The sequence below is a fragment of the Panthera onca genome, chromosome C1, assembly GCF_046562875.1.
Source record: "Panthera onca isolate mPanOnc1 chromosome C1, mPanOnc1 haplotype 2, whole genome shotgun sequence".
NCBI classification, from domain to species: domain Eukaryota; kingdom Metazoa; phylum Chordata; class Mammalia; order Carnivora; family Felidae; genus Panthera; species Panthera onca.
Window position 1 is genome coordinate 195,509,506 of NC_138346.1, and position 26,975 is coordinate 195,536,480.

Consider the following 26,975-nt stretch of genomic DNA (forward strand, 5'->3'; position numbering starts at 1 on the left):
GGTCCAGCCCCTCACCATGGACTCTGCTCCTGCTGTGCCGCTCGCACATGGGCAATGCAGCCCGCCCGTCAGTGCCGGGCCCTGACCTGAGTCCTGAGGACACTGTGATGAGTCAGAGCTAGACTCAGCCCTGCAGGAGCTCACAACAAGGAGGGAGAGAGAGACAGACCCAGAAATAGCTCCAGGACAAGACAGATGGGGACCGTGAGGTGACAGAGGGACACAGTGGGAGAAGAGGGTGGCTGAGACGGCTTCTATCTGAGACGGTCAGAGGGTTTCCGGAAGGAAGTGGGCCTTCAGTGAGGCCTTGCATGCAGGAGTCTGGAAAGGCGGCACTGCGGGAGAGGGCGTCAGGGAGACACGATGAGTCCCTGCATGGGGATGGGGCCAGGCTCAGGTCTCCTGCCAAATAGACTGAGTGGACTGCCAGCGTGAGGATGCTGCCTGGACCATTGTGGAACCCTCCACACCTGTATTTCCTTTTGAGCAAAAGGAACTCATTCTTCAAACAAAATTAGCTATGGTTGAAATTATATACATGGGGGTTTGTTTGTTTTTAAGGCATTGTCTGGTTGGAGTAGTGTTCCCCACTCCTACCCCAACCTGGAGGTTTTGCAGGTCTCCCTGGAGCTTGGCTGGGAAACGGCCCTGGACAAACAGCAGGTGCCCTCAGATCGTTCCCGTAGTGGCTGGATCGGAGGACCTGAGCTCCCTGTCACCTGTTGAGAGTGGATCTGATCCTACCAGCTCTTGCCCCCACCACAGTCCAGTGGCCTGTGGCTGAGTGTGGACAGAACTGGGCCTGCCCTCCTAGTGCCATCCCAGCCAAGGAAAGAGTGCTATAGTCTGAGCCAATTTAGGAGAAAATGACATTTTTAGCAAAACATGTCCCTAGAGTCTCTTCCAAGAGTTTCTCTGGTTGCCAAGTTTAGCCCCCAGCCAGTGTGCTGAAATAACGGTACCCACTAATAATAGCCCTTTCCCCAGAGACCCACACACCTGCAGTCTCTCACCCACCTCCCATCGCCTTGAACACACTTGCCACTCACTCAGCTCCAAAGCTCCCTCTTCTAACATCTGTGTACACAGACAGACAGACACACATACACACACACTCCTGCCTGTCATTCCTCCGCCTCACTCACACGTACACAACTACGCACACAAGACACACACATTCAGATGCACTCACACCCGCATTTTTTCTAGCAAGCATACTCACATCTGTAAAGTTCCCTTTGGCACACCTGTGCCCACACATCTATACACACAGACACACACAGGTAGCGGGCACGGTGGGTGGGAAAGGACTACCTCCAACCCAGCGGCCCCATCCGTCAGGGAGCTATCCATACATCCTTTCTGGAGAAGGAGATGGCAGGAAAGTCCCACCCTCCGGGCAGGGTTCCACCCTCACACGCACAGCCCATGGCTCCAAAGAGGCCACTGGCTCCCAGAGACTCTTCCTAGGACCCAGAGTCCAGCTTGCCGTCCCCAGCTCTGATTTCTCAGCCTTCCGATAATGCTCCAGAACACAGAACACGCACCTATTTTCTTAAGGAGAGGGATCTGAGCCTTCCCAACACAGGGATCTCAGCTCTCCATCCACGCTCACAGCCTGGGGGTAATTTTTCTTTTGGTTGACAGGGGTATGGTCAACTCTCCTAGTAACTGCTGGCTGTGGGCAGATGCCACTGCCATCAGTCTGCCTTGGAATCGTCCAGTCTGAGTGGCTGGATCAGAAGGGGCACAAGATGCAGAACCTGGGAGTGGGATGGGGGGGGAACAGTCCCAGGGAACAAGTCCAGAGCCAAGAGTCTGAACTAAACGTGGAAGGTTTGCACATTCACTCCCAGGGCCCAGAGCGAGGACCAGTCCTCATGGTCAGAACAGGTACCTTTATCGGAAGCCAGATGACACTGTCTGCTAATCAAATTTCCCTCCTATCTGGCTTAAGGTCCCCATGCTGCAGTGACAGCTGGGGTAAACGCTTCCCTCAACGTACTTTGAATACCTGGATTCAAAAAATGTGCCCGTTACCAAATGTGCCTCTATCTCCCCTCAAAGTGCGCTGGGATCAAGGCCGCCACGTTTGCTTAGACAAGCTGTGCCCCACACACGGGCCTCCAGCAGAGGGGACCTGTGGGTGCAAAAAGCAGGCTGCACCTGGGGCCCGCACCCACCAGAGAGACCACTGCCCCCCACTCTGCACAGAGATGCCATCTGCACCTGCTGCAACCCTGATTGGCTTGCTGGTAAGTCCCTCCCTGCAGGCTCATCTACTGGCCCTGCTCCCAGGCCCACTCACCCGTCAAGAGGTGCCCCTCCATAGCAGAGTCAGCCTCGGGCTTGGAGCAGATCTTCGCAAACACTGGGAGCTGCCTCTTCTGAGGAGGGAGCTCAGGGAGCTTCTCAGGGGGTGCAGACAGAGGCGGAGGCGGCAGCAGTAGGAATGGGCCCAGCCCCATGGGCTCCCTGGGTCCTGGGCCACCGAACATGCTGTTCTGCAAGAAGTCCTTGATGACCCTTGTCTCCTCCAACACCATCTTGTTGTCAGGAGCCTTGGACGTTTCTGTGGACTTGAATGGGAACTGAGCCAGGAGCTTGCCGATCTCTGAGTTAGAGGCACCCAGGCTGTGGCCCCCATCTTCTGTCCCCTTGACACTCTTGACCTTAGCAGCACGCAGAATTCCCGTGACAGTAGACATGACAGAATCACAGTCCGGCCGGCTGCTGATGACAGACATGGCCACCTTCGGCTCAAGAAGCGTATCACCAGCAATGATGGAGGTCCCCGGGTACTCACTGCTGTCCGCCACCGGAGGAGGTATGAGAAGGCAGGGAGCCAGCTGTCTGGGTCCCTCGGGAGAGGTGCCGGGGGCCTCCAGCTCCTCCGAGCTCTCTGTGACCAAAATGAGGTGCTCTTTGGTCAGGCTTAAGAACTCCTGCTCCACCAACAGGGAGATCTCATCTTTATCACGGCTGAGCTCCAGAGCTCTGCAAACGGGTCAGAAAGACAGGCAGCTTTAGTGCCAGCTCACTAGGGGTGGCTCCGTGGCAGGGCCCAGGCCCCAGGAAAGGGGGGAGGAAGAAAACACGTCTCCAGGCCAAAGAAACCTACTGCTTTCTCAAGACAGAAAATGGACAAACAGTGGGTTCCCAAGAGGTTTCTACACATGCCAGCACCGAGAGCACAGTTCTGGGAATCGGGACACCTCGGTCCTCTCCAGATACTATGTCTTGCTGAGTGAGCTGAGCCTTAATTTCAATCCAGCCCTTCCTGTTCGCTTGTGCCCAGGACCTGAAACAAGGAAAGACCAGCTGCACAGGGGTCAGGAGTGAGCCGACAGCTCTGAGCGTAGAGGCCAGAGTGCTGGGGCTGAGCGCCAGGAAGCCCAAGACTCACTGCCCCGTGGCAGGGGGAGGGAAGGGACTGTGGAGTGGACAGCTGGACTCACGCCCTGCCTCCCTCACTTCCTCGCTGGGACCTTGGGTAGGTTGCTTAGCATCTTGACACCCTGTCTCCTCATCTGGTTAACAGAAATATCATAGATGTACAAAGCACCGTGGACAGCGTCTGGCACAGAGTAAGGGTGACACGAGGGTGTCTACACCTGTGTCAGCTTGGTTGGGCTCTGGATCCTGGAGTCCATACTGCTGCCCCGTGGCTACCCATGTCCCCCCCCCCCCCCCCGGTTGGCATGGCCCTCCAATCAGATCACAATCTCTGGGCTGAGCCCAACTTCCCGTGGGCAGCTGCAGTTGCTTGGTCCGTGCACTGATTCACATGCGTCTCCCTGTACCTACACACTGGCCCCTACCTGCACCTCACACAACAGGATGGCAATCCTGTTGGCCTGGCTTGTGGCCCAGCCTGCCGCACTAGCATCTTTGGCAAGGGGGCATCTTCCTTCCTGCCACTCCCAGAAGGACCATGACTACCTAGCTTGAAACCATCTGCTATCCATATTTGGTGGGTTCCCATAAGAAGTGGATGAGGTGCTCTAGAAAGAGCATTCTGAAAACTTCTCAGTGCTCTCTCCTGGGAGAGGGTGGTGAAGACAATGAAGGGGCAATGGAGGGGTGGGAATGAAAATGCCTCATGAATGGAGCTCTGCCAATGGGGACATCTGGAGCACACCCCTACTCTCACAGTTCATCCCGGGGGCTCAGTGAGTCCCACAAACAGGGACTATGAATGTTCCCAGCAGGGATGTGGCTTCCTGGTAATGTTCTTTGTATATGAGCACATGCACGCTCACCCGTGTGCAAGAGCAAATGCACGCACGTGTGGGTGTATTTGACGCATACACACGTGCAGGCACAAAATGTCTCGCATGTTCCCACACACAGAACCAGGGGGAAAGTCACTGCATTTGACAGCCAATCAGAATGGACATAGGCTACAGTCCCAGAGGCTTCCTCTGTGCCAGGTATTACCCCCTTCGTTGCCAGGCCCTGATGAGGCCCAGAGGGGTGTAGCAAGGTTGCTGGGTGGCCAGGGTAAATGGGAAACATTGGGAAGAGCTGAAGATATGGGAGTGCCTCACTATTCTAACAACCGAGACAGCCATGCCCCCGGTCACCAGCTGTGCACGCAGCCTCAGCAGACTTAGAAGCAGAGAGAGGTGCCAGGAAAAAGCAGACTCTGGCCAAACGGGTCTGGGTCTCAATAGGGTGCTAGTGTCTATTTCATGCCAGAGCCCAGAACCTCCAGGCCTCCCCTGTAGCATGGGCATGACACCTGTACCGGCAGTAATGGCATAGGTCTGAGAACGTGGTGAGGTGCCCGGCGCTGGCTGCAGTGGGAGGGTCCTGGGAGCTCAGGAAGGTGGTGTGGCTGCAGGGAGTCTGGGCCATCTTCCATTCAGGCTTTCTTGATCCTTCCATGCTCTCTTCCCCCCTCCTCTCTGCCCTCTCCCATTCTCTTCCTTTCCTCCGTCCCATGTCTAGACTTTGTCTATAAATAGGCCCCACTCTCACTGCTGTGTCCCTGGGAACAATCAGAATAAAAGAGGCTACCAATCTGGGTTTTAGACCCCCTTCTTCTTCTTCATCATCATCCTCAAAGGGAACAGGTGAGTCCCGAGTCACAGACACCAGACATTTAAAGGACCACTTTTTGACTCTCCCCTCTACAAAGCAAGCTATATACCAATAGATTTTCTAGAAAGACCTATTACAATGATATCAATTTTAAAACATTGTGATAATGGTATTGTGGTTTATGCTTAAAAAAAAAAACTGAGTCCTTATCTCTTAGAGATACATACAAAGTGTTTACAGATAAAATTATGTTTAAGATTCGCTTTAAACTTAATCCAGCAGGGTTGGAGGGGAAGATGGCAGGGTCATAGATGAAACAAGATGGCCACACATTGGCCATCACTAAAACTGGGTGACTGATAGGTACATGGGTTCATCACGTGCTATTTGCTCTACTTTTGGCTGTTTTTTTTTTTTTAATACAAGTGTTAGACATAGATACACATAGAAAAAAGTCTCACCACTTACTTAAGGCCAACTCTAAGGAGAAGTCGAGGCAGATTCTACAAGACCCTCAGGACCTTGGGGTCCCTGAATCAAAACCCACCCACAGATGGTCCTTTCTCAGCACCTGATAAGACCCTCCTACCTCTCCCCAACTCAGAATACAGGCAGAAACTGAGTATGAACCCCTATCCTTACTCTGGATACATCACAGCAGTCACAGACCTCTTAGGAAGCTGGCATCCCCAGAAGGGACGGCACAGTGCCAAGAATGGAGGACCCACTCTGTTGTGGGCCCTCCATGTACCCCTGAAAGGCTCCACTCTGGCTGTGGGCCTTCCACGTACCCCTGAAAGGCTGCCCCCGGGCACCGAGGCTTCCCATGGGCCTCCACAAACCCCTATTTCCCTTGCGTCTGTCATAAATCCGCTACAGAACAGACAGGAAGCCAGGCATCCACGTACATGCTTGAATTTAATCCTCTCCACATTCCTGGGCAATAAACAGCATCATCCCCACTTTATGAATGGGAAAAATTAAGCCTGAAAGAGGCCAAGGACCTTGTCACCTAGAAAGGGTGGGGATGCCAGTGGGTCTGGCTGCCTTTGCTGCCTCCTCCTACGGCATCCGGCTTCCTTTCCAGGGTCAGTTATCCAGCAAGGACTCCTACTCCATGGCTGGGCTTCGTTCCCCAATCTGAGTGCGATCAGGGCCATTGCTAGTTTCATTCCATCACTCCAGCCTGTGGAGGATCATTGTGGTGAATCCTGGGTCTGTCATCCATGGCATTAGCTGTCCCTGACAGCTCCATTTCAGCTGCATGTCTGATGAGCACGTCTTTTGGGTCTTTCGCCAATTTATGGATAGAAATGTTGGAGGGAACAAGCCCAGGGCCAAGCCTTGGAGACACTGCCGGAGACCCTCCCCGCAGCCTGACAGTAATCCTGGCTCAACACTTTGGGGGAATAAATCAATCCAGTCACTATCGGCCCATCTCGACTTCTCCAAGACAGCCTTTATCAAGCACCTCTCTGCAATCAAGATTCATCGCACAGTTACAAGTCCCTGATCAAGGGTCTTCCTACCTGCCCCCTCCACTCCCAAGAAAACAAGATTCATTTGCTCTTGTTTGTTCTAGAAAACTGCACGCCTGCAGAGTTGGGACATTCTCAGAACTCAGATCAATCCATTTCTCTGTTTATTAACCTCGTGTTTAAGCCTTAATTTCAATCCATCCCTTCCTGTTCGGTTGTGCCCACTTAAGTGTTTATTTTCTTCATGGTATTAACCACTACCACACAGCATCTTTTTTTACATCTTTACTTCCCACAACAACATAACTTCCCTGAGGGCAGGAACTGTATCTTGCTCAGCACAGAGCCTCAAGGTCTAGAGCAGTGCCTGGCATACGACTCCAGTTCATCGAGAATTTGTTGAATCAATGGGTGGACTAGATCATGAACTTACCTTGACATCTCTTGGAGCTCTTGACATCAAGAGCTCTATTGCCAAAGACTTCCCAGTTCCTTCCACTGGTTGCAAACTATCTTGCCTTGGTTCCATTTTCTAGCCCCCATGACTAGCCTGGTACCCCTCTAAGCTGGTCAGATGATACTAACCACATGCTCAGCCCCACCCTAAGAACTCCCCACCTCTGCACAGTGGTCCCACAACAGACCCCACATAGAGCCCGCCTGATCTTTGCAACCACCATGGGCTCCCAGAAAGATTTTTCATTCTCCCCACAACTTTGCTGGGTTCATTGTCAAGTCTGTTCCCCTGCATTTCCTGGAATCTATCTTTTCTTCTCTCTTCCTAAGAAGTTTTGCCGATCCTGGCACCTCTCCCATGCTATTTGCTTTCTCCTTTGAGTTGGTAAAAACCATAAAATCTGCCACAGACTGTATCACAGTGAATCACTCAGGGAGGCTAACTCAGCTCCCGGGCACTGACAAAGAAAGAAGTCAGGACTGGTGCCGTGGCCCCAGGGGCCACCGCCACTTTTGCGTTGCCTACCTCCAGAAGTGACAGGTGCCTGAGTGAGTGCATCATGTCTGCATTCGCAGGGTACAGAGTCATATAAAAATAAAGGCTATTGACTGGTTGGCACCCCTTCCCAGAATAATGACTAAGCAAGCACACTGTTAGCTCCCAACAGCGGTTCTGTGTACATGATAACACAGAGCAAAGATGAAAACTGCTATTCAGCTGAGCCAGACAACAGAAAAACGCAAGCGGAAAATTGTTAGTGCTACAAGAGGACACCAAAACAAATATTTTCTTCCCACCGTGGCATTTCAGAATGACGACAAACACAGTACCCAAGCCCAGCGCCCAGGCAACATGGCTGACTGTGACTGAAGCAAGTGAAGGGCTCCAGGTCTGCCGCAGACCTGAGCCTGAGTGACGGTCCCTCTGCAGACCGACCTCATTGACTGTGGATGAGGTTCTGACTTCCCTACCTGTCTGCATGGCTGGAGCAGCAGAGCGTAGTGGCCAAGAGCTCAGTCCCTGGAAAGAGTCAGAAACAGGACTCAAACCCTCACTGGTTAATGGGGGCCATACCTTAAGCAAGCTGGCTGACACATCTAAGCCTCAGGTTCTAGGCTCAAGAAATACTAAGAAGGCTTAGCACTTAATGGAGAGCTCGCAAACCAGCCAGGCACTGTGCTAGGCATTTTCCACGTAAAAGCCTCATTTTAATCCCCACAACAGCCCCGGTGGGGTAGGGTGGTAGACTGATTACAGTGATACCCCCATTTTATCATGCCTTCCTGTATCCAGGCCCTTTGGTAGACCCCACCCATTTGGATTCAGTAATAAGCAGAAATACCTAGGAATAAATTTCACCAAGAAGGTGAAAGACCTGTACTCTGAAAACTATAAGACACGGATGAAAGAAATAGCAGATGACACAAATAAATGGAGAGGTACACAATGCTCAGGTGTTTAATGTTTAATGTTGATAAAATGTCCATACTACCCAAAGCAATCTACAGGTTCAGTGCAATTCCTATCAAAATGCTATCACATAACTAGAACAAATAATCCTAAAATTCATATGAAGTCACAAAAGAACCTGAATGGCCAGAGCAATCTCGATAAAAAAGAACAAAGCTGGGGGTATCACGCTCCCAGATTTCAGACTATACTACAAAGCTATAGTAATCAAAAATGCATGGTACTGGCACAAAAATAGACACAGAGAGCAGTGGAACAGAACAGACAGCCCAGAAATAAACACACGCATATATGGTCAATTAATCTATAGAAAAGAGGCAAGAGTGTACAGTGGAGAAAAGACAGTCTCTTCAATAAACGGTGCTGGGAAGGCTGGACAGCTACACTCAAGAGTGAAACCAGACCACATTCTTATACTACCTATAAAAATAAACTCAAGATGAATCAAAAACTGACATGTAAGACCTGAAACTGTAAAACTCCTAAAAGAAAACCAGCAGTAAACTCTTGGATAACAGTCTTAGCAATATTTTCTTCATTGTCTCCTCAGGCAAGAGCAACAAAAGCAAAAATAAACAATTGGGATTACATCAACCTAAAAAGCTTTTGTACAGTGAAGGAAACTAACAAAATGAAAAGGCAACCTACTGAATAGGAGAAGATATTTGCAAGTGATATACCTGATAAGGGGCTATTATCCAAAATGTGCTGAAAACTCATATAGTTCAACACCAAAAAAACAAAAAAAAAAAAACCACCAAATAATCTGAGTAAAAATGGGCAGAGAATGTAAATAGACATTTTTCCAAAGAAGAATACAGATGACCAACAGACACATGAAAAGATATTCAATATCACTCATCATCAGGCAAATGCAAAGCAAAACCACAATGAGAAATCACCTCACAGTTGTCAGAATGGTTAGTATAGAACAGACAAAAAATACCAAGTTTTGGCGAGGATGTGGGGGAAAGGGGACCCTCATGCACTGTTGCTGGGAATGCAAATTGGTGCAGCCACTATGGACAACTATGGTTCCTCAAGAAATAAAAATAAAAATACCATCCAGCCCAGCAATTCTACTTCTGGGTACTTACCTGAAGAAAATGAAGACACTAATTTGGAATGATATATGCCCCTCTATGTTCATTGCAGCATTGTTTACAATAGCCAGATTACAGAAGCACTTTAAGTGTCCACCAACAGATAGATAAAGAAGATGTGGTATACACACACACACAACACACACACAACACATACACACACAAAGATTACTCAGCCATAAAAAAGAATGAAATCTTGCCATTTGTGACAACATGGATGGACCTAAGGGTATTATGCTAAGTAAAATAAGGCAGACAGAGAACAACAAATACCGTAGGATTTCACTTACATGTGAAATCTGAAAAACAACACAAATGAACAAACAAAACAAAATGGAAACAGACTCATAAATAGAGAACAAACTGGTGGTTTTCAGAGGGGCTGGGGGAGGAAGGAATGGGTCAAATTTGTGAAGGGAATTGAATTAAGAGGTACAAACTTTCAGTTATAAAATACCCCCCACAATACAGCTTAGGGACTGGAGTCAATAATACTGTACTGTAATAACTTCGCATGGTGACAAGACTTATGCAGCCCACAGTCACCACTCCACATTGCCCAGAATAGTACAAGTGGGACACAGAACAGGGCCTTTGAGTTCAAACCCCAGCTCTGTCCTTTCAGCAATTCACTTCCCTTCTCTGCGGGAGGCTAGAGGCCAGGGAGCCAGCCAGGAACTAGGAGGTGGCAGAAGGCAGAACTTGGTGGGCAGGTGAGAGGTTGCAAGTGGGGGTGGGGAGGAGACACCAAAGGTCCCCAGCAAAGAGAGGCCTTCATCGTGGAGGCAGGGGCTCTGGCATACAGCCTGGTCCCATCCCTAGTGGGCACCACCCTTGCTTGACCGAGGGTGGTGGACGTTTCTGGGTCTTCCTGTCTGCGTGAGGAGCAGAGACTCATTTTCTGTTGCCTTGGCATATTCATCACAGCACCCAGGATGCCCCACCCCACATGGAGGGAAGGGACACGGCCACCTCGGTCAAAGCTGCCTGTGTCTTCATCCGTCTTCCCTCTCCAGGTGTAAGATTCACTGAACCGCCCTGGGGCTCCCTCCTCATGCACACGCCACAGCCATGCACACACACACCAATCCATGTGTACACACAGACATAGTAGTCATGTACACAAACACACTATAGCCATGTACACATACCCAGGTGCACACACCCACACACGTAGCCATGCAACGACCATGCATACAAGGCATGTGCACACACACAACAACCCCACACACACATGCAAACACATGTACCACATCCATGCACATTTGTGCAAACACACCTCACCCATGTGCACTTTCCACACCCACCATACACATATACACCCAACACACACACACACACACACACACACACACACACACACACTGCCACAGCCTTGGGGAAAACTGGCAGGAAGGAAAGGCTTGAAAAGGAGGGTGGATTCCACCCATCACAACCCAGGGTCCCGGGCTCTGAAGGGTCTCAGTTTGGGGCAGAGGGTCACTTGACGGAGGCTGCAAATCTGCCATCCCAGTTCCTGTGCAGCTGGGTCCCAAAGGTCCCTGGAAAGCCGCTGAGCTCTGTCTGTCTGGGGAGCGCAGGGGGCCGGGGTGAGGGCCTTCGGAAAGCTGGCCTCCACCCGTCCTTCGCTCTCGGGCTGTGGGAGGATTAAGTGAGAAGGTGAATGCGAAGCACTTGGTAAACTGTAACCAGCGCTATGCAAATGTTAGCAGCTCAGACCGACGGAGAGAGAGAGCCAGTGGTGTGGGAGAGCCAGCCAGCGGGCTACAGGCGGGAGCCCTGCTGGCCCCGCGCTGCCCAGGGCCCGGGCTGGTGGGGCTGGAGAGTGGCGGAAGTCACTGAAACCTTGTCATCGGCACCGTGCGGATGGCGATACTACCCGGCGTTAGAGGAGGCAACCCTGTGAAATCCCTCAGCTGCCCCGATGCCAAGCCTGGACTTCACGTCCCTCTCGTTTCTTCGCAAGGCCTTCACGTAGACTAGAGCCCATTTTTTCTGACGTCCTTGGCACACACTTACAGCTCTCTCAATAAAGCTCAGTCTCCTTCCTTCACGCGCTTCTTTGGAACACCTCCTTCTCAAAGCTATGTCCCTTTTAAATCTGAGGATCTGTCATCTTTGACCCCCAAAGTACCTGAGAACTTTCATACATATGCACAGGAATCAGGAAGGAAACTGTTCCAAATGCAGATCCCTGGGCACTCGTTGGGGGATGGCAGTTCAGCTGGTCCAGAGGAAGGTCTAGGCATCTGCGTTCTGAGCAGGTATCCCTCAGCTACCTTCTGTTTCCATCGCTCCTCTAGGTTTTGATGCAAATGAGGTGGGAATTTCCTTCAGATACCTTCCAGCTCCTCCCTGCCTGTCCCTTAGGGCAGGTGGGACAGAAAGCCAAGAAGGCAGAGCAAAACACCTCCCCACTCCCTCCCCCCCCCCCACTGCCCCTGGAGGGGACAGGAGGGGACAGGAGAAGCTCAGAACCACCTGGAAGCAGGCAAGGGTGGGGGCTGGCCTGGGACTGGAAGGGTTTGGGGTGCGGGCACTCAGTGGGCTGGAGATTAAGACAGGAGATGCTGGGGAGTGACTACAGCAGTAAAGGAGCTTCGGCTACGGCTGCAGAGCTACAGAGTGATTCGTATTGTTCAAATTATCTTTAAAACTTTTCATTTGAATCTGTTTTAATAAGAGAAGGCTTACCCTAAGGAAGAGGTATTTTTTTAATGTGACTTGGGAGCTGAATTGGAAAGAACGTTACAACAAAGATATTAAAAAGGGGATTAAAACAAACCACCGGTGGCCCATCTCTGCAGGCTCCCACAACCTGCGACACAGCTCCTGAAACCATAAAATTAAATTAAAAAGGGGGACACAGGACATGGGACGTTAATCGTGATTCATCTTCCCTCTGCTGCTCATGGCTCCTGGTGCTAAGCAGACACGGAAGATCTATCCCGATGGGATCACGGTGTCCAGGAAGGAGCTCAGGTCTCGAAGCCTCAGGGGGTTTCTAGCTCTGCTTCGCCCACTCCTAGCATAGCAGGAGGACTCTGGGCAAGTTGCCTGGACTCTGAGCCTCAGCTTCCTCATCTGTAAAATGGGAGTAATATTGACCATCTACTGGGAAGGGCTGCTAAGACAACGAGATACACAGAAAATTAAAATATAGAGCCTGGCATATATCAGATGTTCAAGAAAACATTAGTTCCTCTCTCTGCAGCTTAAGACAGAGGAGGGAAAAACCCTGCAATGTCTTGCCTTATTGATATTCTGTCCTTGGGTCACTCAATGCTTCCTCTGATGACTGTGACCCATTGCTTGGATCCTGGCCACCTCTGGGCTTCACGCTCTCCTTGCAGTGGCATTTTTATGGTTCATCCATCATTCACTTCCTCATTCATTCATACACACCGCATAGCAGCCACCAAGTGCCAGGAACTCAGCTGGGCACTGGGAAGACAAAGATGAGTAAGACACAGTCCTTGCCCTTAAGAAGCCATGGTCAAGTGGGGGTGGAGGGCTTGTTGCCACAAGGCAGTGTGCAATATGTGCCCGATGATCAGAAACCTCACGCCAGAACCTCACTGACAGATCCCATTGGGATGCTGTGGTATCCTCCCGTTCGGCCGATGGTCAACACAAGAGCTGAGCCCGAACCAACTTTTCCATTCCATCACCCTCATATAAAAGCCATATGGTCCTTAGAGCTAGGGAAGCACTGGTCGTTCATGATGGTCTCTCCTGCTTTCTCCTATTAGATGATACAAGTTATAGAAACCAACTGCTGTGTTTCCACTATTTGTTCTGGCTGCCAAGAATCCCAAAGCAAAATGCTAGCCTCAGCGGAATAATTTCCATTAGCTGAGGTTTTCTGTCTAAGTCTCCTCTCGCCATACCGTTCTTGATTACTTAACGCCTGTTATTTTTTCTTTGATCAGAACAATAATGGTGATGATGATGATGGAAAATAACTTGGGAGCCCTTATCTTATGCCAGGTGCTGCGTGAGTTTTGCATGCACTCTTTCATCAACCTCCAAAAGAATCCTTTAAGGTGGTTCCTCACTAAGACATTTTCCATGTTTCAGAGGAGGAAAACGGGGCATAGAAAGTGTTAGCAAGTTGGTTACAGCTAAGAAGTAGGCAGGGATTCTAATCCAGCTGTTGCCTTATTTTGTTTTCTGAGCCACCGTTAAACTCTGAGGAAAACGAGAAGGCATACGCTTTATTTGAATTAAAAGGAAGAACATGGAAGAGGGTGGAAGAAAACAAAATGTTGAATGGGTGAGCGGTGAAAAATTCAGAAGATGACATACTTATTCTAGGTTTTTAAGGATGGATAGGATTTCAACAGACAGAGATATGGAAGAAAGGCATTCCTGGTAGTGGACTGGTCTGAGCGAGAGCAAGGAGATGTGTGGCTCATCTTGGTTTACAGAGAGTTTGGAGAACAGCAGGACATGCATCTAGACATGAAGGCAGGGCCAACACAAAGATCCTTGAGGACCAGGTCAAGGGGCTCAGAAGACCATGAGGGGAGCCATGGAAGATTCCTGAGCAACACTGTTGACATGCTTCAAGAATATGAAGCAGATGAAGGGTGAAGGACATCCAGGAAGGAAAGAAACCAGACACGGCAAGATAAGATGTTCTGTAAACGGCAGAAGAGAGACCAGCAGAGAGGCAAGGAGTCAGACACCATCATGAAGACGACTGGAAGAGGGAAGGGGTAGGGGGCCTTGAACCTCTGGTCTGCCATTTCGTGCACTAATTCACTTGACAACAAAGATGGGGGGGGGGGTGTCCACATGACTGGGGTCATAGCAGTGGCTGAGACCCAGCCCCAGGAATCTTAAGGGAGGGAGATTCTTAAGTGTCCAGGAGAAAAGGATTCTAACCTGGGGCCCAGGGCATCTTTGACATTTGCAAAGTATGAAAGGATATAAGGATATATTCTTTTAACATTTTTAATGTTTATTTATTTTTGAAAGAGAGAGACAGTGTGTGATCGGGAGAGGGGCAGAGAGAGAGGGAGACACAGAATCCAAAGCAGGCTCCAGGCTCTGAGCTGTCAGCACAGAGCCTGACATGCGGCTCAGACTCACAAACCACGAGATCATGACCTGAGCCGAAGTTGGACACCTAACCAACTGAGCCACCCAGGCACCACCCCCTTTTATAAAAAATTTGTTTAGGGGCACCTGGGTGGGTCAGTTGTTAAGCGGCCGACTTCGGCTCAGGTCATGATTTCGTGGTCCCTGAGTTCGAGCCCCGCGTCGGGCTCTGTGCTGACAGCTCAGAGCCTGGAGCCTGTTTCAGATTCTGTGTGTCCCTCTCTCTGACCCTCCCCCGTTCATGCTCTGTCTCTCTCTGTCTCAAACATAAATAAACGTTAAAAAAAAATTTTTTTAAATTTGTTTAATGTTTATTTATGTTTGAGAGAGAGAAAGAGACAGAATATGGGGGGGGGGGTGCAGAGAGAGAGAGGAAGGAGTATTTCTGCTTTTTAAATATTTAAATGGATTTCCTTTCTTTTATTAGACTTTTCTTCCTTCTTGGGTCTGGTTCAGAGTGACACCCACCAAAGCCTGACTCTACAGACCAAGTTCTGTCTGACTTGGGGACATGGGAAGTTTCAGGAGTGCTGCCTGAGGGCCTGGAAGCAGCCAGAAAAGTGAACCACATCCAGCAAGCCCCTGGCCACCTTTCTGCTCTCCTCCAACCCCACACAGGATATGCCCTCAGCAGGGAGCTTCCTATCCTTCCCAGCACCTGCAGAATGCTTTCTGTAGGCTACTCCCTCTTCTCAAGACCCAGCTCAGGAGACACCACCATGGAGATCCTTGCAGTGACAATCCTGCCATCCTCTGCCCCCAAGGGGCTGTCTCTCCATCCTTCATCACACTCACAGTGCAGGGGTCTTGACTTTCCTTCCAGCTCGCCTCCCGCAGCCTCCTCCAGGAAGTTTTCCCCCAGCCATGTGCTCCCACAGCACTGGGACTTCACCAGCACATTAACCGTAATACATTGTGATCTGCCTTCCTCAAGACACCAAAGGTCCCTGAAGTTCAGTCCCCATCTTTCCCACCATTGTATTTGTTTCCACACTTTATCAGCATGCAGTAAGTGCACAATAAACACTATTGAATGTCCTTGCTGTCAGATGTATCTGGGTCCCTCCCAGCCACCGGAGTGGGAGCTGTTTGAGAGCAGGGCTCCTGTCCTACACATCTCTGTACCCGTGGGACCCAGCACCGGGCCTGGCACTGAGAAGGCGGCGGTGAGTGTTTGCTGAATGAGCCTGTAAACGAAGGAATGAACAAATGCTCCTTCTGAGTCAGGGCAATGGACTCAACAGCAAATCCAAAACTCCACTCCGAGGCTGTGAAGTTTCAGTAATGAGGGGAATGAGTGAGAAAGTAATCCTAGAATATGAGTCAGTAGTGGTTTGCCACGATTCTCTGAGCCCAAGTTTAAGTCTAATTAAAAGGTAACTGAGTAAGATTCTGCAGTTTAATGAACACTAGACAGAGTTATTGATTTCTGCCCCAAAGCCCATTTCTCCTGTTTCTTCCCCACCTCAGTAAATGGCACACTGTCCAACCAGTGGCTCAGGCCCGAGAACCTCAGGTTAGCCTGGTCATCTCCGTTTGAGTGTCCCCAAACCACCAGCAGGTCTGGTGGCTCTTCAGAAGACACACTGACTCGCCTGCTTTTTCCATCTCCACTGCACTCACTCTGATCCAGCCACCACCGCCGTGGCACCTCACCTGGACTACTGTGGCATCTTTCCAAGGTCTTCCCACGTCCTCTCTCAGGCCCGCACACCCTCTCCACACAGCAGCTGGAGAGGTCTTTAAAAACAAGTGAATCCGCTCATGCTACACCCCCTTCTTAAAATCCCCCAAGTGTGCCCCATCACACGGAGAATCAAGTCCGAACTCATTACAGTGATGCCCCAAGCCGCCTACACCTTGCCGGCCTGCCTTGTCCCATGTCCCATCATACACCTGCCCCTGTCCCTCTCCATGTTCACCCCCACATCGGGCTCTTCTTCGTAGCTGCTCTCCCATCTGCCTGGAGGCCCTTGCCTGGATTTCACCTGACTGGCTCCTTCTCTGGATCCAGGTTTTACATCACATGACCATCTCTCCTCAGAGGACCCTTCCCCCACCGCAATCTATCCCAGGGTGTTTTCCCTTGACTTGGTTTTATTTCCATCAGAGTGCTCTTCGCTATCTGAAATTATTTTATGTGTTCATTTTTATGTGTTTGGTTTCCTCCCACTAGAACACCAGTCCTTTTCACATACTGAAACTATCATACTCTTTTATTTACTTGTTTTGTTTCTGTCCCCTTCTTGAATGTAAGCTCCGAGAAGGAGAGCCTTATCCAGTTCCCGACTCTATCCTGCCAGCACAGTGCCAGGCACATAGTTGATGCTTATTAAATATTTGTTGAATGAGTAATAGAATGAAGGAATGAATGAACTTTAAATGTGTCCACAGAATGAAGCTGACTCTTAGAGAAAAGTAAATGTGGCATCAATCACCATTACCATGAATACAGAATAGAAACAGGGAAGATCCAGTCCGCACTAACTGGATCATACCTGGATTACTGTACTTGATTCTGGTCACTGCACTACCACGAGGACCAGCAGTGCAGGCAGGAAACTGACCAAGTTGGCACGCGAGGGGAAACTTAGAAGACCAGAGATAATCAGTTGTAGAAATAAGAAATCCTAGGAGGAACAGTGTTGCCATCTTTCAATATCTAAAGAGCTATTGAGAGAAAGAGGGGATTGATTTAGTTTACAGCCCTAAAGGCAGAATCCAGATCTATGGGTATTAGTTTGATAGAGATAGATTCGGCATAGGAAGAAAACGGTCTTTTGACAGCCAGCATTCATAGTAAGGGAAGGGACTACCTCACGAAATGGTGAGCTTTCCATCTAAGAAAGTGTACAAGTGGATAACCACTTGGCAAGAACCTTCAGGAAGAGATTCAAACAGCAGAAGATGGCCTCCAATATCCCTTTCAACCTTGAGTTGTCTGGAGTTTTACGATATGTAGGGATTGAGTCAAGAAAAAAGATTCTGGCTGACAAGAGTTCTAGAACTTACTTCTCTAGTCACCCTGATAGCAAAAAATATCACCAAAACCAGGTCTACAAATTAAGCTGTGGGAACACTAGCTGAGAGGTATCTTGTGGGCTTGCAGCCATCCCAGAAACATACTGTACAGCTCACTGAATTTGAAATCTGTTGTCTATGTGTGACCATTCAGAACACCTGGCTGCCAAATATTGTAATGATCCAAAAAGATGCTTCCATTTCCAGGGGAACATAGACCACAATATCTATTGCACAGTAGCTAAGAATGAACTTGGGTTTGCTTTCTGAAACTCCATCGCTTCCTAACTGTATAGGGCCTTGGGCAGAGAAACGAACCCCTCCAACGCGTGACCTCATCTGCAAAAAGGATTTCATTTAACAAGCGGAGAGGGAGGAATCCAAACAAGAATGGCGCAAATGTGGTAATTAATGGGGCTCTGTGACAGACACACAGACATTCACCACACTATTCTATTTTATGCATGGGAAGCTGCATAATAAAAAGTAAAAAGAGGGGGAGTCTGAAATAGTACCAACCTCATGTAGCAATTGCAGGGCTTAAAGAAATCATCATCATCATTATTATTACAAGGAATTTTTACAAATCCTAGTTATTACCGTTATTACCGGGAATGTTTAAATATCCCATTTAATCATCCCAACAGCCCTCTGAAATGGCGGTAATCATCTCCATTTGGCAGATGAGGAAACTGAAGCTCACAGAAGTTAAACAAATCCCGCAGCTGGCACAGGGCTGCAACGCGATCTGAAACCCAGTATCTGACTCCACCATCACAGCTGCCTTGATGTCAAGAATAGCTCCTCGTGTTCTACTTGGTAGAGATCTACGCGGTTATGACATCGCTTATGCATCTAAGGCAGTGGTTTCCCAGCTCGGTTCTCAGTAGCAGAACCTTTTTTTTTTTTTCTCCCCAAACGCAGCTTTTACTCAGGACTCCAGGAAGCAAAACCCCAAAAAGCCAAACAGCCCTGTCTGAAGTGGGGATGGGGGCCCAGCCACCAGGCCCCTTGATTCGAGGGTGGCCCCTGAAGCACTCTGGGGTCTGTGAGCATAGTGCGAAAAGCCCGTATTTTGAAGCCAGCAACAGCAACAAAACCCCTGAACTCTGAGAATTATATTTAAGGACAGCCTTCTTTGCATAATGCAGCTTTCGGTTTCCTGTCTCTATCACGTGTGATCCTCATTATCGACTCCGTGGTGGACAAGGCAGGGCACATCACCCTTAATTTGCAGATGAAAAAATCAAGGCCAAATGGAGTTAAGCAACTGGCCAAAGGTGCACCAGTTCACTTTTTGGCCAAGAGCAGACTGGAAGTAGAGTCTGTCTCCATTAACTCAGTGTGACCTGGCACAGAGGGTGCCATCTACTGGAAATTGCCACTGACCCTTGGTCCACAAAGTGGACAATCAGCTTCTTGGCCACTGAGAGCTAAGCACAGCCCCAAGGGCCCCCTGCCAAGGCCCTGTCCCAGAGCAGATGGCCATAGGCAGGGGAGAGGGGCTCAGTGCCACTGGAGGGCTGGACAGCAGGACTTTGGCTATAGACAGGCCATTCCCATCCCAGCCATGTCGTGCTGAGCACAGGGCAGGATACTCAATAATAGCTAAAGAGCGTTCCACCTTCACCTGCAGCCTGAAAGGGGGCAGCAGGTAGGGCGCACCTGGGTAGTGGTTATACTTCACCTTTCTTCCTAGCTCTTTCATAGAAATCTCTGAAACCAGACACATTTGATAATTGCCTAAATTATCCCCCACTCTAGCATCTCTGAGCTGAAGAGGAGCATGTGTTGGAACAGGCGACACTTAATTATCACTTAGTCTTTAATTAGCACTTAATTATTAACACTTAATCCATCTGTAAAATGGGGACACTAATACCTGCCTCATAGGGACTCTGGGAGGATTAATTAATGTTTGCAGCCCACTTGGAAGACGCCAAACATTGAACAAGGGCTCAGCACTGGCATTAATGACCATGGTGGTTTACTTGCTTTTCCTAATGAGCTCTCCCGTCTTCCTCTCCTTGCGGATATCTGTCCCCAACAATATCTGCCCGCCTTTGCCCTGATGGAGAAACATTTAGCTCTGTGTTTCCCAGACACAGGATTTCCCATCCAGGAAAAGGGCTATTTACAGCCATCTTCCCGCACTTTAATTTTCTATTATGTCCTCTGAATATGTCAATGCCTTCCCAGTAAATATTTTGATGTGCGCTCTTGCAGCGGCTTCTGTGGAGGCTGAATGGGACAGCTGCTCCCTGTATTAGGGAATTCCAGATGTGGTTTTAAACCACCAGACTCATCCGTGCCAATGCGTAGCCTTTGGGGGTTGAGAAAGGGAAGTATCACCCAGTTGCTTCCAGGCAAAGCCACGGGCATCTAACCTTCAGCCCTGGCCAGTGTGGGTTTCCGCCTGTGCAAAATGAAAAATGTCCCCGTAGTGGACTGATAAAGGGGCAACAGAAATCCAGCCCTGGTCTGGCCCTGCACCCAGTAAGTCCAGGACCCAGTCACCTCCCTTATAAAGACTGGACGAAGGACCACAACAGATGGAGGGAAAGTATACAGCCTTTACGGTTTAACCAGACTGAACAATGGGCCAGAACATTCCCCCAGAAGGTCCCACTTCTGCTCTTCCCTCCTCCCTTGATGCCAGCTACATAGGGGGACACTCACTCTTCTTGGAAGCCGAGCCCGTTGCCTCTTGGAGTCCCAGTCATGGGGGCAGACAGCTGTTCCTTTGAGGTCCTGGGCTGCAAGGCCTCGGGCAGGCCTTGAACTCTCTTCCAGATTTCGTGGCAAGTCTTGTCTAGGCTGTCTTGGGGTGTGTCCTGGTGGATCCAGATGTATCTGGGGAATGGGCCCAGGGCGGAGGGGCGCTTGGCCACCAGGGCCGAGGATGAAGGGAGCCCATTCCCACTGGCCATCCTCCTCCTCTCTTTCCGGAAGCTCCTTTGTCCACCCAGGGCTCCAAGACAGGGGGACCATCCACCACGGCCCCTCATTCACCGGAAGGGGAGAGGAGGAGGGGCAGAAGCAGGTCAGTTCTGTCTGGCTGTTCCTCCAGCAAGGTGACTATGTTCAGAGGCCTTCGATGTGTGTGTGAGTGGTGGCTGGAGGGCAAGTTTCTTCTGGGGAGGGGGAGCTTAGTTTGCTTTGTTTTTATTTGCTCTCTCCTGACTTTTGCCCCCCTCCCCCTCTCCCTTAGAAGAAAATATTTGAAAGTCAACAAAAACCAGTAGCTTAGTAACCGTGGAATCCCCCTGAGCTCAGGAACCAGGCGCCTGGGCGGGCAGAATGACATCTGGGAACAGCTGGAGGGGGAGGGCGGGCTCTCCCCACAGTCCCTGGCACACCCCCGTCGTGAGGCGCCCCCGACACCTTGCGGAGCCTGTGGCTCAGCCCATTGTCGCCCGCTAAGCCGCGCGGATGGATGGGCGAGAGCCCGGCACTGGGCACCTTGCTAGGCGCCGTGGGGGCGGGGACCTGCCATCGGCTCCTCAGTGGGGCCTTCCCAGGGAAACCTGCGCACCGCCCGGGGCCAACGGCCCGCCGGCCCCGCCTAGCTCGCCCCTCCGCCCGCCCGCGTCCCAGTCGCCTGCGCCGCTCCGCCGCCGCCTCGGGCAGGAAGGCCCCCGGGAGTGCGGCCGCCCGCAGCCGGCCCCGGCGCCCCCAGCAGACACCTGCCGCGCCCCCCGCGCTGGACTGCGCTCAGCCTCGACCGGCCAGGGGCCCCACGCCTCAACAGGGCGCTGTCTCGGCGGGCCGCGCCGGACGTGGCAGCTTGGGCCTATTTGCGTGTCGGTGGCTCCCACACCCTCCCAGTCCAGCGCCAGAATTCCTCTGTGGGTTTCAAACGCAACGGCTCGGTGCGCGGGCCGCCCCGGGTTCGGTGCCCAAGGCCCCACGGCGGGGTGGGGGTGGGGGCCCGGAGGACCCTTGCTGCTGTTGGAAGTCGAGGGCGCCGCGCCCCCGCCTGGCCCCGCCGCTCCGTATGAAACCTCCGCGCCTGCCTGGGCCCTTGGCCCTGGGTCGCCTCATTTTACCCCAAACGGCCACTGTGTTGGGAGCTTACCGTGTGCCTAGCGCTGGGCTTTCTGTGTCATATGCAACCTAACAAGCTTGTGAAGTTAGCACCACTGTGCCGCGGGGTCGGAAACCCAGTCTCCGAGTCAGAAAGGGTGTGTCCAAGGCCCTCTTTCTAGTGGATTCAAACCCAGCGCGACCCCCACCCGCCCCAGGCCTGATGCTGAGCGCTCAGCCTTTGAGATCGACCAGTCCCTCCTACGCTGGGGGTGGAGGGTGGGCAGGTAGGAGTGGTGTCAGGGGCTCAGGTGCGGAAAGAAGGGCTAAGTTAGCAGTTTGCCCCCCAGTGGGCTCCCCCCCTCTCACTGGATGGGCTTCGCAGAACTCGGAGCTGACACAGCACCTTCCCCAGGCTCTCTGACCCCACGAATCATTGTTCCGCCCTGGTTTCACCCAGTAAAGGGAGAACCAGATGACTGGAAAGAAGAACGGATGGGAACAGACCAGAGCTGGGTTGAACCCGGACCCTGCCACCACCTAACTGTGTCACACCAGCCAATTTTTTAACGTCTCCCATGCTCCCTCCTTCCTTCATTTCCCAGTAGTGACTGAGCACCTCCTGCTGGGCGTCCGGGCAGGTGAACAAAGCGTCCTGGGGTCCCTGCTCTTATGGAGCCTATATTCCAGAGCAGGGAGACAGGTCACAAACTAGCATAGCAAGTAAATAAGCACCAATTGCAGATGAAATAAGGGCCTTGATGGAAACTAACCAACAAAGGGAGGCAAGGGAGGGGGGAATGTGGCAGAATTAGATGGATATCCAGGTAGGCCTCTTCGGGAACTAAGGTAACATTGGAGATGAGACAGAAGGAAGAGAAGGAACCGTCTTCTGTAAAATGGTGTTGATAAATTATTATGAAAACCACATTTCTGGCACATAGTAGGCACTCAATAAATATGTGCCGGATGAATTAATGGTATACCATACGTAAAGCACCTGGTGGTACAGTAGGTGCCCAACACACATCCTTGCTGTTTGGAGAAGGCCCGTGTTCCTGGAGATGTTGACTCTCAATTTTGAAATCCGAGCTTCGTTCCCCTTTGATTTTCATTATAAAATTGAAGATGTGCTCCTTTGGGGAAAATTCTGAGGATCTAGACTGAATAAAATTATAGTTAAGAATGTAGAAAACCTTTTAAGATAGTGTATTTAAAGGAAAAGTGATCATTTCTGATGAAATATTAATAGTTCTGAAAATGTCACTCAGTGTTTGTGCTGCTTGGCATTTGGTTGGCTAACACCTATGCTTACAGCAGTACACCAACAGCCCAGCACTGCCCAGGCCACAGGATTCTGGAAAGTTAGCCAGCTCACTCGCTCCTGCTCTTTCTCCCCTTCAGCAGGAGACTAGGCAACAGGGGCTAAATTGGAAAGGATTGCAAAAATAATAACAATAATAAAATGTAGCAGGGACAGGGAATAAAGATAGGGACATGTTTCTTGGAGCACACAGCTGAGGTTTCTAGAAGATTCCGCAAGGGAACACCTGGGTGGCTCAGTCAGTTAAGCATCCAACTTTGGCTCGGCATGATCTCACAGTTCATGAGTTCGAGCCCCACATCAGGCTCTGTGCTGACAGCTTAGAGCCTGGAGCCTGCTTCGGATTCTGTGTCTTCCTCTCTCCTTCTGCCCCTCCCCAGCTTGTGCTCGCTCTTTCTCTCTCTCTCAGAAATAATAAATGAATACACTTAATAAAAAATAGAAGATTCTGCAAAAAAACATAAGTGAAGTAATTAGAAATCGCATAAAACTATGTCCAATATGGTAGCCACTTGCCACATGTGGCTATTTTAATTCTATTTTAATGTAAATAAAGTTAAAAATGGTAGCTGCTTAGTTCCATCAGCCACATTTCAAGTGCCATATGAGGCTGGTGGCTACCATTTTGGACAGCACAGAGAACATTTTCGTTGTCCTAAAACACATAGACTCTAGAACCAGACTACCTGGATTCAAATTCTGAGTTCATGTGTTCTGGCGATGTAGATTTAGGCAGGCTACTCTGTGCCTTGGTGTATTAGTTTTCTAGGGCTGCCAGAACAAAGTACCACAAAATGGGTGGCTGAAACAATAGAAATTTATCTCTTCACAGTTCTAGAGGCTAGAAGTTCAAGATCAAGGTGTAGGGAAGGTTGGTTCCTGGTGAGGCCTCTCTCATGGGCTCACGGATGGCTGTCTTCTCCCTGCGTCTTCGAATGGTCTTCCCTCTGTGCGTGTCTGTGTCGTCCCCTTCTCATAAGGACACCAGTCATATTGGAGTAGGACCCACACTAACGATCTCATTTTACCTTTACCACTCTTTGCAGGTTCTATCTCCACTTCTAAGGTATGTGAGGTACTGAGGGTTAGGACTTGAACATATGAATTTGGAGGGACACCATGTAGCTCACAACACTGGTCTCATCTGTAAAATGGGATGATAAGGAACACCTGCTTGGTAGAATTGTAGATATACTATTACTAATGACTATTTAACACATGGAAAGTCCCTAGAATGCCTGGCACATAAGAGGCACATAACAGTGCTGTATTGGGGCGCCTGGGTGGCTCGGTCGGTTAAGCGTCCGACTTCGGCTCAGGTCATGATCTCACGGTCCGTGAGTTCGAGCCCTGCATCGGGCTCTGTGCTGACCGCTCAGAGCCTGAAGCCTGTTTCAGATTCTGTGTCTCCCTCTCTCTCTGCCCCTCCCCTGTTCATGCTCTGTCTCTCTCTGTCTCAAAAATAAATAAACGTTAAAAAAAATTAAAAAAAAAAAGTGCTGTATATTACACTGATTCCTTTACAGTTGATTACATTAAAATGTGTGCTACTGGAGTTTCTAAATAACAGCTTTTGTGCTACGTGTAGGGAGGGAGGACTTTAGCTGTACTGGGGAAATTGCTCTGTGATGGAGGGACAGACTCCAATCATCAACTAAGCCTTTCTAGGCTTGGTTCATTTTTGAGCATCTGCCACGGACCAAGATTGTGTGAGGCGCAGGGCTAGGAGGTAAATAAGACCTCTCTCTAGCTTAGAGACTGTTACAGGCAAGCGAAGGGAGCAAAGCATTCCATAGGTGCTTGGTACACAGCAGATGTGGAGGAAACTGAACTTATTCCATTCTTGTTCAGTATAGGTGGCTGTGTTCCTCCAGCACGTATAGATCTGTGTGCCCGGCACATGAAATGGAGTCTATCACCACTGAACACTTCACTTCAAGCTCTGGAAAAGGGCAGGGGACCAGGCCTGTCTTCAGCACCTTGAGCGGTAGGTTCAATTTGTTTGGACAAATTCTTCAATTACCTGTTACTGCCCTTATTACCCTGGGCAGGTTGTTTAACCTCTGCATACCTCAGTTTGCCCATCTGGGAAACAGGGATAATAAACCTCATAGAGTTGTTTTGTGACTGCTGAGATAATGCAGGTGCACAGCTTAGAACAGGTACCCAGTGGATATTAAGCTATCGTTATTTAGGATTCAGGGATTCTTGCTCTTCTATTTAGAAGCAGGGAATCCTCAGGAAGAAGCCGATCTCCCTCCCTAGTCTCCAGCCCAAACCTCCACTTATCCGGCTTCCATCACTGACACTAACATGGACGGGATGGAGAGCTCATCCAGGTTGGGCGTGGCCTGCACTCTGTGAAGACCTTCATAGGCGCAAAACCGGCTTCCTCCTGTAGGCCCTATCCCTCATCTAACATTTTAAACACACCCACCTCTCACCACAAATATAACTTTTTGGCTGTAAAACAATTTGAAAGGCTTTTTGCCATTTTGCTTTTGAAAATTTTTGGCCATGAGTAATTTATTTCTTTTATGGTTGGCTATGATTTCTTACCCATCTTGGTGCCTACCTGGGAAATCTTGCGCAGTGAGAGAAGTCCAACCTGCAAACTGTTATCAAATGAGATGAAATGTTTATGACTACTAAATTCAACAGTTAATGAAGTTGACATAATGTTACATTTCGCATTTAATTGAATATTTACTGATTTTAATGTTGTAGTTTTCTACTTGGTATTGTGGAGCTAATAAAAACATTCTTAGGCTTCAAATTTTCTTGTAGGCTCTTTTAAAAAACCACAGAGAAACCCCTTTTCTTACCAGGCCAATGATGCCTGAATGGGTCAAGCTGCCCAGAGGGGGGCCCATGCATAGGGAGCTCCCAGGTAAATTTCTTGAGCCATGTATCACAGGGACAAGCCTCCCCTGGACATTGTCCCAGCAACTGAACCTGGCCACAGAGCAGCCAGCCATTTCTAGGACTTTGAAAAGGACACCAGAATGCTCTAGAAGCAATGCTATGACTCTGTGACTTCTGTCTCCCAGCAACATCATCAGCGATCCTCACCATTGCCCAGGGAATATCAGCCCTTATTCTTGCCTCCATTCCTTGCCCACATGTGAGGAGATTGTTGAGAGCTTAGGCTGTGGTAGCCAACATATTTGAATTTGAATTCCTGCTCTGCTACTTACTGTGGAGTGGCTTTACACATGCTTAACTTCTCTGGCATTTTATCTTTCATCTGCAAAGTGGTTAAAACAATAGACAGGTTGGGAGGGGGCGAGGTTCAAATAGGAAAACACAAAGTCTCTCAGCACAGTGCCAGGCTTATGGTGTGTGCACAGTAAAAGATACCGATTATCATTATCAGCTATTACAGTGAAAATGGTAGCTTATGGGATCTCCATTTAAAGCTAGGAACAAGGAAGGAATGGAGGAAATGGAGGAAAAGAATACGACTTGGTAGTGGTGGGAAAGTAAGGTAGCAAAAAAGTCAGAATGCATTTGGCCTTTTGCTTCCTGCTCTGGCTTTCCCGCCAGACTCATCATGACAGGTACCCCAAGAATTTCTGGGGTGGCTTTATGTGGGATCCTTCTCAGCTACAAGCTTGGTGTTCTGCCCTCCCTTTCATAACTTCCAGGCCAGGATGTTGGTCACCAATATGCATTCGTTTAAGATTTGGACTAGCTGAGTGCTGAGATGATTTGAGGAAGCTTTCAGATTAAAAAGTAAAAATTACAGCATTGAAGAATAAAGCAAGAACTGACTCCATCTAAAGAAACCAGAAAGAGTTGCTACTCTCAGGCACCTGAATTGGTCAGAACCACGGAGGTAATAAGGTAATAAAACTGAGTTTCCTTATTTGTCAGCTAAAGCAAAAATGGAAACACGTCGGAAGGCAGAGTTTTTATTTTCTGACAGCAGAAAATACACATCT

General features: G+C 49.7%; 1 protein-coding gene across 1 annotated transcript in view; it reads right to left on the reverse strand.

The window, feature by feature from the left end:
• Nucleotides 1–21,524, reverse strand: part of CC1H1orf94 (chromosome C1 C1orf94 homolog) — a 36,961-nt gene extending 15,437 nt beyond the window's left edge. Inside the window, exons 1-2 of the mRNA XM_060624346.3 lie at nt 20,361–21,524; nt 2,309–2,997 (exon numbers count right to left, since the gene is read on the reverse strand). Coding sequence (XP_060480329.3) covers nt 2,309–2,997; nt 20,361–20,689 — 1,018 coding nt within the window. The 5' untranslated portion in view covers nt 20,690–21,524. The remainder of the gene's footprint in view (nt 1–2,308; nt 2,998–20,360) is intronic.
• Between the last annotated feature and the right edge of the window lie 5,451 nt (nt 21,525–26,975).